The sequence below is a fragment of the Equus quagga genome, chromosome 8, assembly GCF_021613505.1.
Source record: "Equus quagga isolate Etosha38 chromosome 8, UCLA_HA_Equagga_1.0, whole genome shotgun sequence".
NCBI classification, from domain to species: Eukaryota; Metazoa; Chordata; class Mammalia; order Perissodactyla; family Equidae; genus Equus; species Equus quagga.
The window spans coordinates 129,419,346-129,437,419 of record NC_060274.1 but is presented as its reverse complement, the minus strand read 5'-3'; the positions used below and the strand labels follow the sequence as shown (position 1 = coordinate 129,437,419).

At 41.8% G+C, this 18,074-nt stretch overlaps 1 protein-coding gene across 1 annotated transcript in view; it reads left to right on the top strand.

Moving 5' to 3' along the window:
* PAXIP1 (PAX interacting protein 1) overlaps window positions 1-11,613 on the top strand; it is a 60,273-nt gene extending 48,660 nt beyond the window's left edge. The window contains exons 17-21 of the mRNA XM_046670225.1: window positions 8,730-8,830; window positions 9,983-10,117; window positions 10,208-10,283; window positions 10,372-10,432; window positions 11,167-11,613. Coding sequence (XP_046526181.1) covers window positions 8,730-8,830; window positions 9,983-10,117; window positions 10,208-10,283; window positions 10,372-10,432; window positions 11,167-11,182 — 389 coding nt within the window. The 3' untranslated portion in view covers window positions 11,183-11,613. The remainder of the gene's footprint in view (window positions 1-8,729; window positions 8,831-9,982; window positions 10,118-10,207; window positions 10,284-10,371; window positions 10,433-11,166) is intronic.
* The last annotated feature ends 6,461 nt before the right edge of the window (window positions 11,614-18,074 follow it).

The following is an 18,074-nucleotide window of genomic DNA, read 5'->3' as shown; positions in this document are numbered from 1 at the left end:
GTTGATCTGTTTGTCTGTTCTCTCACCAATACCACACTGTCTTGATTCCTAGAGCTGTATAGTAGTCTTGAAGTTGAGTAGCATGTCTTCCAACTTTGTTCTCCTTCACTATTGAGTTGGCTGTTCTGAGTCTTTTACCTCTACACACGAACTTTAGAACCAGTTTGTTGATATCCATTAATGATTTATTTATGTATTTATTTATTATTATTTTTATTTTTTTTGGTGAGGAAGGTTCACCCCGAGCCAACATCCATTGCCAGTCCTCCTCTTTTTTTCACTTGAGGAAGATTAGCCCCAAGCCACCGTCTGTGCCATCCTCCTCTACTGTTTGTATGTGGGATGCCTCCACAGCACGGCTGATGAGCAGAGCAAGTCCACACCCAGGATCCAAACCCATGAACCTGGACTGCCAAAGCAGAGCACGCAGAACTTTAACCACTCTGCCATGGCGCTGGCCCCTACTGCTTTGTTTTTAGTACATATTTAAAGACATTTTGTTTTGCTAAAAGTTTACGTTTTCAGATTGTTTTTGAAATTTCTCAAGAAGAATACTGACCTGAGGTTATTATTTCTGCAATTAGGAGCTGAAATTTTGCTTTCTGAGTCATATCTCACTTTAAGCGATCTTTTAGCATTTCATGGATTTTTTTAAACCTATTTGGTTTTGAATTAAAAATTTTTTTTTCATTCTTTTCTTTTTTGGAAACAATCACCAACTTACCAAACAGTTACAGTATAGTACAAGTTTCTTCTTTTTCTTGAACCATTAAGAGAGTATGTTGCCAAAATGATGTACCATTGTTCCTCAACACCGTAATGTGTGTTTCCTACAACAAGGACTTTCTCCTGGATGGCTAGAATACAGCTCTCAAAGCCAGGAGTTAGTGTGGATCCATGGCCGTTAGCATCCTCAGACCCCATTCAGATTTGTCCAGTTGTCCCGATAGTGTCTGTCAATAGGAAAAGGATCTAGTTCAGAATCCTACATTGCGTTTAGTCTCCTTCAGTCAGGAATAGCTCCACAGCCTTTCCTTGTTCCTTTGGAAGATTTCGGGTTGGTAATTTTATAGAATGTTTCTCAGTCTGGGTGTGTGCTGTTTGCCCCTGTTTGAGTCAGATCCCATCTTTGGCAGGACTGTCAGTCAGTGCTCGGCCCTCTCAGTGCATCCTGCTAGGTGTCGCATGGTTTTTTTATTTTTTAATTTTTTTTAAAGATTGGCGCCTGAGCTAACAGCTGTTGCCAATCTTCTTTTTTTTTCTTTCTGCTTTTTCTCCCCAAATCTCCCAAGTATGTAGTTGTATATTTTAGTTGTGGGTCTTTCTAGTTGTGGCATGTGGGATGCCGCCTCAGCGTGGCCTGATGAGCAGTGCCCTGCCCACGCCCAGGATGCGAACCAATGAAACACTGGGCCGCTGAAGTGGAGCGCACGAACTTAATCACTTGGCCGGCCCCTCGCACGATTTTGATTGTCGTGTTACTGCTGTTGTCACCATGGTTCCTTGAGTAAGGTGATTTCGCTAGCTTGCTCCGCTGAGCAGTTATTCTTTTCTTTGCTGATAGTAGGTGGTTTATGGTGAAGTACTAAAACTATGCAGATATTACTGTTCCTTACCAAAGTATGGATTTATTCATTTATTTCCTCATAGGAACCCCTTTTTTATTTTATTCAGAGGGTTACCATTACTGTCATTATTGATGCTCAGATTGTCCCCAGTTTGACCAGTGAGAGCCATTTAAGCTGGCTTCTGTGTCATTTTCAACATATCCCATCAGTTTTTTGTTTGTTTGTTTTGGTGAGGAAGATTGGCCCTGAGCAAACATCTGTGCTTATCTTCCTCGGTTTTGTATGTGGGACACCACCTCAGCATGGCTTGATGAGTGGTGTGTAGGTCCATGCCTGGGATCTGAACCCATGAACCCTGGACTGCTGAAGCAGTGTGCGAACTTAATCACTACACCACTGGGCCGGCCCCTGTCCCATGAGTTTTAAGTGCTTCCTGAGCTTTTGGCACAAGAATGTTCTAGGCTCATCTTCTGCTTTTCTGCCCTGGGTCTGGAGTCAGCCGTTTTCCCAGGGATTCCTGGTTCCTTTTAGTAGGGAATGGTGTTTAGAAACCAAGATCTGGGTGCTAGGGTGCTCATTATTATTGGGGTTTTGCAATTCCTAAGCTCTCTTAGTGAATATTTATGTCCATGTTTATTTCTTGTATCTTTCCAATTCCAATCCAAAACACAGGGTTCATTCTCCTTGTCTCCATTCCCGTGTTTGTAAATTCCTTCTCCAGTAGTGAGAAACCTGGCTTCCAGGATCCTAAATATATTTACTCATTTGATTAGTTCTACCGTATATAACCAGTCTCCCGTCTTAGCCACACTGCCCTCCCACGCAGCACATCCTCTCTGCCTGGCTCTGCCTCCCCGTCTGGGCCATCCTTAGGAGGAATGCCCCGCTCACTCTGCTGGGGTTCTCACACCCTTCTGTGGACCTCATAGCTTTAGAGCTGATTGTTCAAGAAGTGGTAGGAGATATTTTTGGGATTTTTTATTTATATTTAGTTTATATAGTTTGAGACACCAATTTTAGAGATAATCACTTTCTGGAATACTGATGTCCTTTATGCTGCTGTGAAAAGTTTAATTTTCGGGTTGACTCTTTCTACAGACTCCTACTGACTTAATGTAACTTTGTGCCTCCTTTTAAAGAACAAAATGTCATTCTCATCTATGCCAGGAATGTTTTAGCTACTCTCTGTTATTCTTTGGTGTCATTTTCTCTATCACAAACATTAGCTACTTCTTGGTAATCCCTCACCACTTCTTTACAAGGCATAGCCGCCTTAGTTTTTGCCCTAGAAACTTAAGATTTCAAATATATCACTTCATGTGTGATAGTACTTTTTTGTTCATTTTTTAATTTGTCATTTTTTTATTCCTCCAATTTTTAGACATTCTTTTCTTCCATCCAAAACAGTATAACAGCCTCATTTATCTGCTGATTGGCTGGTAGATCGATTTTCTATTTCTAGCAATTTTTAATCAAATTTAAGTACTTCTTTAGTGGTATGATTGCTCTTGTTCAAGGGTCAGCAGACTGTGGCCCATGAGCCGAGAATGGTTTGCACATTTTTTTTTTTTATTAATGTTATGATAGATTACAACCTTGTGAGATTTCAGTTGTACATTATTGTTAGTCATGTTGTGGGTACACCACTTCCCCCTTTGTGCCCTCCCCCCACCCCCCCTTTTCCCTGGTAACCACCGATCAGATCTCCTTGTCAATATATTAACTTCCACCTATGAGTGGAGTCATATAGAGTTCGTCTTTCTCTGACTGGCTTATTTCGCTTAACATAATACCCTCGAGGTCCATCCACGTTGCTGCGAATGGGCCAACTTTGTCTTTTTTTATGGCTGAGTAGTATTCCATTGTGTATATATACCACATCTTCTTTATCCAATCATCAGTTTATGGGCATGTAGGTTGGTTCCACATCTTGGCTATTGTAAATAATGCTTCGATGAACATAGGGGTGCATGGGACTCTTGGGATTTCTGATTTCAGGTTCTTAGGATAGATACCCAGTAATGGGATGGCTGGGTCATAGGGTATTTCTATTTTTAACTTTTTGAGAAATCTCCATACTGTTTTCCATAGTGGCTGTACCAGTTTGCATTCCCACCAACAGTGTATGAGGGTTCCTTTTTCTCCACAACCTCTCCAACATTTGTCGCTCTTGGTTTTGGATGTTTTTGCCAATCTAACGGGTGTAAGGTGATATCTTAGTGTAGTTTTGATTTGCATTTCCCTGATGATTAGCGATGATGAACATCTTTTCATGTGTCTATTGGCCATATTTATATCTTCTTTTGAGAAATGTCTGTTCATGTCCTCTGCCCATTTTTTGATCGGGTTGTTTTTTTGTTGTTAAGCCATGTGAGTTCTTTGTATATTATGGAGATTAACCCTTTGTCGGATAAGTGGCTTGTAAATATTTTTTCCCAATTAGTGAGCTGTTTTTTTGTTTCAATCCTCTTTTCCCTTGCCTTAAAGAAGCTCTTTAGTCTGATGAAGTCCCATTTGTTTATTCTTTCTATTGTTTCCCTCAACTGAGGAGATATAGTGTCCAAAAAGATTCTTTTGAAACTGATGTCGAAGAGTGTACTGCCTATATTCTCTTCTAGAAGACTTATTGTTTCAGGCCTAATCTTTAGGTCTTTGATCCATTTTGAGTTTATTTTGGTGTGTGGTGAAAAAGAATGGTCGATTTTCAATCTTTTGCATGTGGCTGTCCAGTTTTCCCAGCACCATTTGTTGAAGAGACTTTCTTTTCTCCATTGTAGGCCCTCTGCTCCTTTGTTGAAGATTAGCTGTCCATAGATGTGTGGTTTTATCTCTGGGCTTTCAATTCTGTTCCATTGATCTGTGGACCTGTTTTTGTACCAGTACCATGCTGTTTTGATCACTGTAGCTTTGTAGTATGTTTTGAAATCGGGGATTGTGATTCCGCCAGCTTTGTTTTTCTTGCTCAGGATTGCTTTAGCAATTCGCGGTCTTTTGTTGCCCCATATGAATTTTAGGATTCTTTGTTCAATTTCTGTGAAGAATGTTCTTGGGATTCTGATTGGGATAGCATTGAATCTGTAGATTGCTTTAGGTAGTATGGACATTTTAACTATGTTTATTCTTCCAATCCATGTGCATGGAAATGTCTTTCCATCTCTTTATGTCGTCGTCAGTTTCTTTCAAGAAAGTCTTGTAGTTTTCATCGTATAGATCCTTCACTTCCTTGGTTAAGTTTATCCCAAGGTATTTTATTCTTTTCGTTGCGATTGTGAATGGGATTGAGTTCTTGAGTTCTTTTTCTGTTAGTTCATTGTTAGTGTATAGAAATGCTACTGATTTATGTATGTTGATTTTATACCCTGCTACTTTGCTGTAGTTGTTGATTATTTCTAATAGTTTTTCTATGGATTCTTTGGGGTTTTCTATATGTAAGAGTATGTCGTCTGCAAACAGCGAGAGTTTTACTTCTTCATTACCTATTTGGATTCCTTTCATTTCTTTTTCCTGCCGAATTGCTCTGGCCAACACCTCCAGTACTATGTTGAATAGGAGTGGTGAAAGTGGGCACCCTTGTCTTGTTCCTGTCCTCAGAGGGATGGCTTTCAGTTTTTGTCCATTGAGTATGATGTTGGCTGTGGGTCTGTCATATATGGCCTTTATTATGTTGAGGTACTTTCCTTCTATACCCATTTTATTGAGGGTTTTTATCATAAATGGGTGTTGGATCTCGTCAAATGCTTTCTCTGCATCTATTGAGATGATCATGTGGTTTTTGTTTTTCATTTTGTTGATGTAGTGTATCACGTTGATTGACTTGCGGATGTTGAACCATCCCTGTGTCCCTGGTATAAATCCCACTTGATCATGGTGTATAATCTTTTTGATGTATTGCTGTATTCAGTTTGCCAGAATTTTGTTGAGGATTTTTGCATCTATGTTCATCAGTGATATTGGCCTGTAGTTCTCCTTCTTTGTATTGTCCTTGTCAGGTTTGGGGATCAGAGTGATGTTGGCTTCATAGAATGTGTTAGGGAGTACTCCATCTTCCTCAGTTTTCTGGAATAGTTTGAGAAGGATAGGTATTAAGTCTTCTTTGAATGCTTGGTAGAATTCTCCAGAGAAGCCGTCTGGTCCTGGACTCTTATTTCTGGGGAGGTTTTTGATCACTGTTTCTATTTCTTTACTTGTGATTGGCCTATTCAGATTCTCCATTTCTTCCTGATTCAGTTTGGGGAGGTTGTAGGAGTCTAGGAATTTGTCCATTTCTTCTAGGTTGTAAGATTTGTTGGCATATAGTTTTTCATAGTATTCTCTTATGATCCCTTGTATTTCATTGGTATCTGTTGTGATTTCTCCTCTCTCATTCCTAATTTTATTTATTTGCAATTTCTCTCTTCTTTTCTTGGTGAGTCTGGCTAAAGGTTTGTCGATTTTGTTAATTTTTTCGAAGAACCAACTCTTTGTTTCATTGATCCTTTCTATTGTCTTTTTTGTTTCAATATTGTTTATTTCTGCTCTTATTTTTATTATTTCCCTTCTTCTGCTGACTCTGGGCTTTGTTTGTTCTTCTTTTTCTAGTTCTGTTAGGTGTTGTTTGAGGTTGCTTATGTGAGCTTTTTCTTGTTTAGTGAGGTGAGCCTGTATTGTGATGAATTTCCCTCTTAGGACTGCTTTTGCTGCATCCCAGATGATTTGGTATGTCGTGTTCTCATTTTCATTTGTCTCTAGATAATATTTGATTTCTTCTTTAATTTCTTCAATGACCCATTGTTTGTTCAAAAGCGTGTTGTTTAGTCTCCACATTTTTGCACCTTTCTCTGCTTTTTTCTTGTAGTTGATTTCTAGTTTCATAGCAGACTGTGGCCCATGAGCCGAGAATGGTTTGCACATTTTTAAAGCATTGTTTTCAAAGAAGGAGGAGGAGGATATGCAACAGAAACAATTTGTGGCCCCAAGTCCTACAGGACGCGTCATCTGGTTGGCCCATTTCCCAGCCCTGCTCTAAACACTTCCCTGTTCCATGCTTTTGATGAATGTTTTATCAGATTTGAGCCTCTGGGGTGTGCTCTTTGGTTATTACTATGAAATGAAGAAGAAATGCTATTCTGAACATCAGACATATTCATAAGATTAAACGATTTTAAGATTTTGTGATCTTGAACTTTTGACAAATTGGGTATTTCTTAAAATGTTACTGTGAAAACTCTGAAAACCAGTCAATTAAAAATTCTCAAAAGTCTTCAAAATTTGCTGAAACTGTCTTTTGTAAATTGCTGTACACTTTAATATACTTAAAAGGAATATGTTTTTGGTCAATCTGTGAAATCTAGCTAATTGATAATCAGCTAATTGAGTCTAATGCCCCTCAGTTCACTGTGGTGGTTACATATGCAAGCTGGGTGTGAGGATAGTTCTAAGCTTGACACTCTAGGACTAGACCGTTCTTTTTTGTTTTTATTGAGGTCATGATGGTTTATAACATGGTGAAATTTCAGGTGTACGTTATTATTTGTCAGTTTCTGTATATACTGCATCATGCTCACCACCAGCAGTCTGATTTTTATGCGTCACCATATACCTGTGCCCCTTTACCCCTTTCACCCACCCCCCGCAACCCCTTTCCCCTCTGGTAACCACTGATCTGTTCTCTTTGTCCATGTGTTTGTCTGTCTTCCACGTATGAGTGAAATCATGCGGTGTTTGTCTTTGTCTGGCTTATTTCACTTAACGTAATACCCTCAAGTTCCATCCATGCTGTTGCGAATGGGATGATTTTGTCTTTTTTTTATGGCTGAGTAGTATTCCATTGTATATATACCACATCTTCTTTATCCATTCATCAGTCCTTGGGCACTTGGGTTGCTTCGACGTCTTGGCTATTGTAAATAACACTGCAGTGATCATAGGGGTGCATAAGTCTCTTTGAATTGTTGATTTCAAGTTCTTTGGATAAATACCCAGTGGTGGGATAGCTGGATTGTATGGTATTTCTATTTTTAATTTTTTGAGAAATCTCTATACTGTTTTCCATAGTGGCTGCACCAGTTTGCACTCCCACCAGCAGCATGAGGGTTCCCTTTTCTCCACATCCTCTCCAACATTTGTTATTTTTTGTCTTGATGATTATAGCCATTCTAATGGGTGTAAGTAGATATCTCATTGTAGTTTTAATTTGCATTTTCTTAATGATTAGTGATGTTGCACATCTTTTCATGTGCCTGTTGACCATACGTATATCTTCTTTGGAAAAATCTGTTCAGATCCTCTGCCCGTTTTTTGATCAGGTTGTTTGTTTTTTTGTTGTTGAGTTGTATGAGTTCTTTGTATATTTTGGAGATTAACCCTTTGTTGGATATATGATTTGCAAATATTTTCTCCCAGTTGGTTGTCTTTTCATTTTGTTCCTGGTTTCCTTTGCTTTGCAGAAGCTCTTTAGTCTGATGAAGTCCCATTTGTTAATTTTTTCTTTTGTTTCCCATACCCGAATAGACATGGTATTTGAAAAGATGCTGCTGAGACCCGTGTCACAGAGTGAACTGCCTTTGTTTTCTTCTAGGGGTTTTATGGTTTCACATGTTACCTTCAAGTAGCACTGGAGTTCTTAACCTGGATCTGTGGGCTCAGGGAGAGTGTGAAGTTATGGTTGAGGGGTCTGTAGGGGAGGTGCCATGATAAAAGAGAGTCCATAGCTTTTAGTACAGTTCGGTTTTTTTGTTTTTTGTGTTTTATTTGGTGAGGAAGATTGTCCCTGAGCTAACATCTGTGCCAGTCTTCCTCTATTTTGCATGTGGGATGGTGCCACAGCCTGGCTGATGAGTGGTGCATAGGTCCACGCCCGGGATCCAAACCTGCGAACCCTGGGCCAGTGAAGTAGAGTGTGCAGACTTAACCACTGTGCCACTGAGCCGGCCCCTCAGTACATTTTTTTCAAAGTTTATGACCTCAAAAGGTTAAGAAATACTGATCTAGGAGAAAGAATGTCTGCCTGTCTTTCCTTGGTCTGGCTGTTTTCAGTGGGAAAGTAAGTGAAATACAGTAGGTGAGACTTAAGTATTCAGAGGTTTCACAGGTCACTGTGAGCTGTGAATAACGTGTCCCTGGCTACTGGGAGAGTTCGGGGTGGATTGCCCTTTTCGGAGTGTGTGCTGTTGTCTTTTCCAGACGAGCAGAACTACCTTCTCCGGGACGCCGAGGCCGAGGTGCTTTTCTCCTTCAGTTTGGAAGAGTCCTTAAAAAGGGCACATGTTTCTCCACTCTTTAAGGTACACCTTGGAGGGAAAGTCAGATAAGTCCACGTAGGCATCACAGATTGCACAGTGGAAGGTGACAGTGACTCAGGGGAGGCACACACACAGAGGAGCTGGTTCACCCTGGCCTCCCGCTTCTTCTTGGATGTGTTACTGGAGTCTTCCCTGGGAAATCCACTTGTTCCTCCAGAATCCTGTTCTTCATTATAATTTAAAAGAATGGATTGAGAGTTAAATAATAGATCTGTTAGAGATAGACATTATAAAATACTTGAATGTTCCAAGAGTATGTTGACGAATAACTTACTTGGTAAGAGGCATTTAAGTTGATTTTTCTGCTTTTGACAAATCTTACATTACTTAATACTATTCTTATTAAATATGTATTCAGCTGGAGAATGGAGAACATTCTTGGAAAAATATTAATTGAATGGGTATCTAAATAATACAGGACTAACGTATTTAAGTATTTGTTAGGTAGGATCCTTAGAACAGTTTGGAAATTTGTTTCTGCATCAAAGAATGGCTAAGTAAATTAATAACCTGTCTTTTACACTTCTTAAGGAGCCAACTTAATCAGAAATGATTTACAATGCTGAGTTAAGATATATTTTACCTAAAATAGTCCGATTTTTCTAAATGTTTGATTTTCTTTTTTTTTCTATGAGCAGTTTAAAACAAAATAGTATTTTGTGGTATACTTAGGAGCAAGGGTATTAGAAAACTAGATCTTAGCCATCAAAATCATTTACTACTCTGAGTACAAAAGAAAAGGAACACAGGCGCTCTGCCAGTCTGTTGCTTGACACATAAATGTGGATGATATCATGCTAGTTTAGAATTTTATGGAACTTATGAAAACGTTTATATCACTTTTGCTTGTATCACAAAGTCCTTCACATCTGTGAGGAGCGTAAGTTCTAGTTACGTGTAGTAATCATAGCCCAGCCCTAACATAGGAAAGTGCTTAGATTATTTCTGAATTTCCGTCCTGGATTCCCCCAGGCCTCTTTAGGTTGGGGAACTAGTGGGGGCTAGTGCCTTCATAACTTTGTGAAATTAGACATTTTGTCAAAAATCTTAAGATAGAATTTATGAAAAATTAGGTACTTTAAAAATTAAAAACAATTTGAAAACACAGTGTACACATTTTCCTTTTATTTTTAGGCGAAATATTTTTACATCACACCTGGAATCTGCCCGAGTCTGTCAACGATGAAAGCGATTGTGGAATGTGCAGGAGGAAAAGTGCTGTCCAAACAGCCGTCTTTCCGGAAGCTTATGGAGCACAAGCAAAACAAGGTGGACGGAAGTAGAACAAGCTGTTGAGCGCGTCACTCTCTCTGGGAGACTCACTGTCAGTAACCGGTGCCCTCGTTCTCTTTTCCCTAGAGTTTGTCAGAAATCATCTTAATATCCTGCGAAAATGACCTTCACTTGTGTCGAGAGTATTTCGCCCGAGGCGTAGGTATGCTTCCTGCTCTTGCTGTGTTGGAGTGTGTACGCACGCGCAGCACTGCCTTTATCTGAACAGCTGTTGTTTTCATTCCTTTCAGATGTTCATAATGCAGAGTTTGTTCTAACTGGAGTGCTTACACAAACACTGGACTATGAATCATATCCTTTTTGAAAGATGCTTAGTGCGGAAACCCTCTCATCGTTAATATCGGAACGGTGTATGTTCCATATCTCCATATGTTAGGAAGTTATTGCCAGAGCTAGTGCTGCAGATGGTAAGGACCCACCAGATTGTGCAGATAGGCCATAAGCATCCTATTTTTGTACGATACGTACTTTGACATCGTCCCAGATTTTTTCCTACCATTCATATTTATATTTGTCATGCCTTTTCTGTACTACTCTTACTCTCAGAAGGAAGAGTTGCTTTAAAAGTCATTTGGCTGATTTGGGGGTGTCATCGCAGGGGCCTTTCTTCGTTTCTGTAGTCTGCAGGTAGCCTCGTTCGTTTTGCTCCAGCTGGGTGGTTCAGAGTCGCAGGGGTTGGCAGGGGCACCTGCAGATACAGGTCGGGGTCAGCTGCTGGTGGGGGCTTTAGGGAGCATCTGCTGTGGGGCACAGCTTGGTTGTGGTAGCGGAAAGAAGAGTCAGCTGTGACGGGGTCTCAGCTTTGGCTGCGTGGTGCATCACTGGTAACTGAGACCAGCGCTCGTGCCAGGCCCACTGCGAGAGTCGGTTCTCGGCTGCGGGAGCCTGGGGCTCGGACGTGCAGCCTGACCTTCTGCTTTCAGTGGGTGGAAACATGCTGCCACACTCTTACTCAGTCTGGGCCTCCGTGTCGGATGGTGTTGCGCTGTGGGGTCTTTGGATGCAGTTTTCCTCAACAAGCCTACATATAAATTTAACTGACGCGTCTGCACTGCCGTGTGACTGGAGTCCCGGAGCGCCAGCTGCTGGACGGAGCGGCCAGTGCTCCCTCACACGCCCTTGTTTTCCAGCTGCTTCCGTAGGTGACAAGCGTTTTAAAGCAGGAAAACAAATATAATAAATATACTGCATCTTATTAAGATGTGTAATTTTATTCTGAGGAAACATAAATTATGTTTTGTATTATATGACTTTAAGAGCCCACATTAGGTTTTATGATTCATTTGCCAGGTTTTTAAATGTTTTCACAACACTGGTGACGGAACTTCAGCTACAAATAAAATGGTGTAAATAAAGACCTTGCTATCTCTAAATTATGGATGTTAAAGATTTGAAATGTTTTGTACTTTATTTTTATTTCTTATACTCTTTTCTTTTATATTGATATCTTGCCTACATTTTAAATAAATGTACTTTTGAACTTAGAATTGAGTGATCCTTTGTTATTCCATGTATTTTGCATAATTTATATGATTTGCATCAGACTGGATCACATTTTAAGTAATTTCAAGGCAAAATATTTTCTAGTAAATTTTCTCCTAAAGAAATAATTTCTAGAAGGCAGCCATTCTCTATCAATGTAATAAATAAACCCCCGGGCAGAGGTGTATTCAAAATATTTAGCAATCACTACAACACGGCACCAACCGGTCAGAACCATTAATAGCACAAAACCTGTATCCATCCTGCTCTGTTCCAGATCTGGTTCTAATGCTCTTCCTGTTGAGTTGTAGGTACAAAAGAGTAATTGAAGACCACTGTCTTATCAGGGCAATAACCACTGATGTATTAATGACTACGAATATGCTAATACATTTAATGTAATAACATAATTGCTGTATTAATGTCAGTGTATTTAGTATGTTTGTGATCAGTACTGTCACAGACCTTCGGATCTGGTCCCACATCACTGTGCTCATCAGGTATGTTCCTGGAACACTGAGTTTATTTCCATAACAATTTCTGAAATGTCTTCCCAGAAATATTTGTGATCTACTCGAGAGCTTATTTTTTAATTGCAGAGTCTCTACCACTATATCTGGAACACAGCTTAGGTGGAGCAGGTGTATTGAAAACATTAACACAGAGTGCGTTCGCCGTCGTGGGAACTCTCACCGTTCACATAGGCCTTGGGTGTTGCTCACACAGTCAAGACAGCAGTACTTATGTGTTTCTCCCAACTCTGCAGGGACAGGACGACTGGAGCTATTTCTACAAATGGAAAGAAAATCACACAATTTCACAGTTTTAAAGAAAGGATCAGAATGTTCCACATTATCCATCCCCTATGTGACCTTGACCTGTGGTTTTCACAGTGATCCATCTGATTGCCATGTGAGAACACCTTCAGTCTTATCAACACGACTGATTTATATTATTTATTGTCTACGGGAAACATTTATCTGTTAAGCTCTTTGAAATACGTCCTAACAACAATTTTTTTCAGATGTACTACATGCTGGCACTTACTTGTGTTTTCAGCAAACTGTCCCTCAGATGTGTCTGCTTCTAAGTCATACTTCTGTACCTAAGCAAACTCAGAGAGAATTATCTGCGAAACTGACCTTTTCCCCTCATGTACCACAGGTGAATTAGCATTGCTATGAAATATCTTGGATTCTGTAAAATCCCCTAGAAGTGCAGAAGAGTTCCTAAGTTGGAACAAAGTTTTGATTGCAAAGTATTCAGAATAGTGCCCTGCTGCTTACACCTTGACGGAAAGTGAAGACGATGGAATCAGCTGGCCTTCTGGGGGGAGTGTGATGCGTCTGCTCAGTCTTCAGTGGAGACGGGGCGTTTGTTTAACCAACACGCAAGTATGACTGATTTGATTAACCTTTCAAGTAGTGTTTTTTTCCAAAAGCTGCCAAGAAATAATCCTTAAGAACTCCAGGAGCTGTCTACAGCCAACTGGCCTGCACAGCTGCTAAGCACTGATTTGGTGGCTCAGAGGAAGTTAGATACGAACATGTAAGAATAAAGATTTCAAGTAAATGCTTCTTAGAGAAGTTGATTAGAGTAGAAAAATTATTTCTCATGAGAAAAAGAAGTCTCTTCTTCGCATACACCTCGTTTTGTCTGGCTGAGGCTTGTTTAATAGAATATGACATGAACCACGCATGTAATTTTAAAATGTCTAGTAACCACAGTAAAAAAGTGTTTAAAAATTAATTTTTATACTTATTTAACACAATATATTGAAAATACTGTTTTAGCTACAAGTAATATTTTTAAAAATTATTGAGATAGCTTTACTTTTTGTTTTGGTGCTAAGTGTTTAAAATCCACTGTGTGTTTTACACTGGGAGCACATCTCAATTCTGACAATAAATTTTCCTTGGAAATGTTTTATCTGTATTGAGATTTCATGCCGCTTACAGTTTAAAAGGTAGATTGGCATACCCATTATTCTAAGCGTTAGTGTGTTCCAGTGACTGCATTGGGGTCAGTCTTTAAGTTAATGTTAAATAAGATTGAAAATTCCACTCCTTGCTTGCACTAGGCATGTTTCGCGTGCTCGGTGACCAGCTGGAGGTGGTCGTGCTCGAGGAGAGGCAAGGGCCGGCTGTGCCGTCTCCCTTTGTTAACAGACAAGGATGGCAGGAAGTGCGAGTGCCGGTCAGGAAGGTGTGTATAGTCCATCCAAATAGTTCCACGACTGCTTCTCCATGTAGAATAATTAAAATTACATTTCCCTACTACCTGATAGATCACAAAAGGTGTGGTTTTATCTGTGTGGGTGCTAGGCCTTGAGAGGAAATGTGGAAGAAATAATGAGTATCCTAGCTCCCTAGGTAGGAGTTTACAGTCTCATCAGGAAAAGGTAAGCAACATGTCTTAATCCTGCAAATATTTGGTAATTTAAGAAAAAAATACTTGAGTAGTAATAATTGTACAACACTATTTTCTTTAAATATTGTAGCATAGAAAAGAACAAGGCTGATGAGAGAGAATTGTAGCCTCAGCTCTTTAAACCCAGGTGCTTCTCAGTTCCCTGTGAAGCTGTCCCAAGTTACTCAATTTTGTTGAATTAAGTGTGCAATTAAGGTCTACATTTGTGGGGAGTCCAGCTACCTCCTGCCCACCTCCCAATGAACGGCAACGTGTCCCAAGTGAACTTCTGTCTCCCACCACCCACTCACTCATCTTCCAAGCCTCCTGTGTTTGTCGCACTTGACAGCATTGGCCACCTCCCTCGCTGCTGCAGCTGAAAACACCTCCTCTGCGACTGCCCCCTCTCCACCTCCTTCCAGACGTGCCTTGTGTAGCTTGCTCACTCACTGGCAGAAGCGTTCGCGTCTCTCCATCCCTGTCATCGCCAGGCTCTCTCCTTCCCTCTCAGAAATCTGAGCCAGGTTCTTAAGTTGCCTCCCTGCCCCCAGTCTTCCCTCTCCAGGTACCCTCCGTGCTGTTGCATGAGGGATTTTTCTGAAATAGGATTCTGCTTGTCACATTCCTGCTAAAAAGAACAAAGTACCCAAGTTGTGATGTTTCAAACCTTTCTTGATCTCTTGTCACATCCACATCCCAGCCCCTCATTCCCATTATTCACAGAATTGCTTGCTGCTGGTCCTGTTAGGGTAGCTCCTCGTCCTCCCTGGCAGGCTTGCCCGCTCACTAAGACCGTGAAGCCTTTTCTGATCTGCCCGGCTTCATGTGTAGTGTCCTCCTCTTTGCAGCCTCAGCCTATGATCCAGTGCAATAAATGCTGTGGAGACGAGTCGTTACTTTCTGCAACCTGTTTCTCCACTGCTGGGAGAAAGCACAAGCTACGAAAGAAAACAAGTTGGAGCACGTCAAAGTTAAAAACTTGTGTGCATCAAAAGACACACTCAACAGGGTAAAGAGACAACCCATAGAATGAGAGAAAATATTTGTAAATCATGTATCTGATAAGGGGCTAACATCTAGAATATATAAAGAAGTCCTACAACTCAACAGCAACAAAACAACCTGATTGAAAAATGGGTGAAGGAATAGACATTATTCCAAAGAAGATACATGATGGCCAAGAAGCACATGAAAAGATGCTCAACACGGTAATCTTTAGGGAAAAGCAAATCAAAGCCACATGAGATACACTTCAATCCCATTAGGATGGCTACTATCCAAAAAAGAAAAAAAAACCCAAAAAACAAAATAGGAAGCGTTGGAGAGGATGTGGAGAAATTGGAAACTTTGTGTATTGGAGGGAATGTAAAATGGCCTAGCCGCTATGGAAAACAGTATGGAGGTTCCTCAAAATTTTAAAGTAGAATTACTTAATCTGGAAATTCCACCTCTGGGGATATACCCAAAAGAATTGAAAGCAAGCTCTCCACAAGACATTTATACATCCATGTTCATGGCAGCACTTTTCACAATAGCCGAAAGTTGGAAGCAACTCAGGTGTCTGTCCATGGATGAATGGATAAACAAAATGTATACACATACGCTGGAACATTATTCAGCCTTAAAAAGGAAGGAGATTCTGACACATGCTACAACACGGATGAACCTTGAGGACATGGAGTGAACAGCCACACAGAAAAGGACAGACACTGTGTGATTCCACTTGCATTAGGACCCTAGAGTCATCAAATTCAGAGACAAAGTAGGATGGTGGGGGCCGGGGGCTGGGGGAGGGGAACGGGGAGTCAGTGTTGAATGAGCATAGAGTTTCAGTTTGCAAGATGAAAACAATTCTGGAGATGGACAGTGGCTGCACAAGTGGGACTGTACTTCATGCCACTTAATTGTACACTTATGAATGGCCAATATTGGGGCTGGCCCCGTGGCCGAGTGGTTAAGTTCACGCGCTCCGCTGCAGGCGGCCCAGTGTTTCATTAGTTCGAATCCTGGGCGCGGACATGGCACTGCTCATCAAACCACGCTGAGGCGGCATCCTACATGCCACAAGTAGAAGAACCCACAACGAAGAATACACAACTATGTGCCAGGGGGCTTTGGGGAGAAAAAGGAAAAAATAAAATCTTTAAAAAAAAAAAAAAAAGAATGGCCAATATGGTAAATTTTATATTATGTGTATTTCCCCACAATTTTTAAAAAAGACAAAGGAGCTGAAGAACACTAGTTAAGTGAGTGGTGAGGAGGTTGGGAAGAAAGACACTGTTGTGAGCTCGGTCTCGGGTCTTTCGCAGGACTTCATTGAACGCTCTAACCAAGTGTTCACAACCCCAAATCCACATACAGGATTACATGATAGGCAATATCTCTCTCTGTGTGTGCGTGTTTTTCTGTGACTGAAAATGTTTTTGACCTAGGAAAGATTAAACATTTACTGTGTTAAAAAAAAACAGACACAGGATGGAGAAGCACTTCAGGAATGACAGAATGAGGACCTCTGTCTGCTTCTCCACGAGAACACAGGCATAAATGATCAAAATCCACATTTGCAGACCTTGGAAGGCTGCCTGCGCTGTCCACTGAGCCGTGTAGGTTTGGGTTTAGGCTTCGAAGCTCCAGGGCTTCTGAGGTTACGCCGTCTGTGTCATTTTGGCCAGGGTGACATATCTTCCTTGTGAGGAAAGGGAGGCAGACGAGGGACTCGCAGAGACGTGCAGTTTCCTTCTCTGTTGCTCATGCCAATCCCCCAGGTGAGGAGAGGAAGCCCTGCCTGGACTGGAGCAGCGCAGGCACCAGAGCAAAGAGGGTCAGGGTGCCCGAGGTGTGAGACGGAAAGCCTGTCACAGAAGTACGCATCGTTAGGAGTGTGGCACGTGAATCGCAAGGCTCCGTTGTGTAACTTAGATGTCGTCGTCGTGTGTATTCTCTGGAGTGAGTGGCAGTGGTTTGGAGCTGGTCCGTTGGCCCCGGGAAAGGAGGAAAGGCCGGTGCCTTAGGAAGTGGGTTCTGAAGTCAGGACGTAAAGGTGATGTTTTCTGAGCTAAGTGAAAAGCAAGAGAAACACTCTCCCACGAGAATCTAATTTTTAAACAAGCTGCTAGACGAGGCGGCTTGAGTCGGGAGGGGAGAGAAAGATGGCGTGAACTCAAACATGCACATCCCATGTGCAGTGTCATGACTTACAGTGCCTGAAGAACCACACACAACAAGAAGTGCCGGTCGCCCCATCGTAGTGGTCCACACCCCTGAGGGCGGCACAGCCCCGCAGCAGGCGTGTCACAGGGCAGGGTCTCCCGCTCGGGCCCCTGTAGCTGCTGCTGCTGGCTTCACAGGGGGACAGGCCCATCACAAGGAGTCGGGCTCATGCTCCCGGGGCTGCCACCCACCTTACACTGACCCTCCACAGCTCCGGGCCTCCCTCCTGTTATTAGGCAAAGAAGAGGTGAGTCCACTTTCTGCTCCTGGACAAAGAGAAGGTCACGTTCCTCCCTGGGGATATGCGGTACCTACAGCAGAGCAGAAGGGTTTGCTGCAGAGGACGGCGCTGTCGCTCAGTCGTCCGAGACCCACCGGCACGTTTCCTAGGATGGCACATTTTACAGCCCAGAATTCTTTTTGATTAAAATAGCATTCGTATTTATGTCCCATGTCACACAGCGTTGATGTAATAAGCAGAATGTTAACATGGATGCAAATATGTCTAAATGGGAACTTATTCCTCCCTAACAATGGGCTGAAGTCTAATCGCCACCGAAGCAGAGCGGACGTCTAGCCAGGGTGTTGCATGTGTCTGGTTTTATTTGGTCGGTGGAAGCAAGAGAAAGAGACGGGACTTGACCTCGGCCGCCTGCTCCTCATCTATGGCTGTGTCCCTTCAGGGCTGCTTGCCCTTGGTGCTGCTGAGCACGGTCTGGGCTGCAGCCTTGAGAGTCAGACTCAGTCGCCCCGACAGGGCCAACCCAGAGCCCAGAAGAAAGAGCCCGCGCTGGCTGGGCTTGGAGGGAGAGTCCTGGAGAATTCTGAGAGA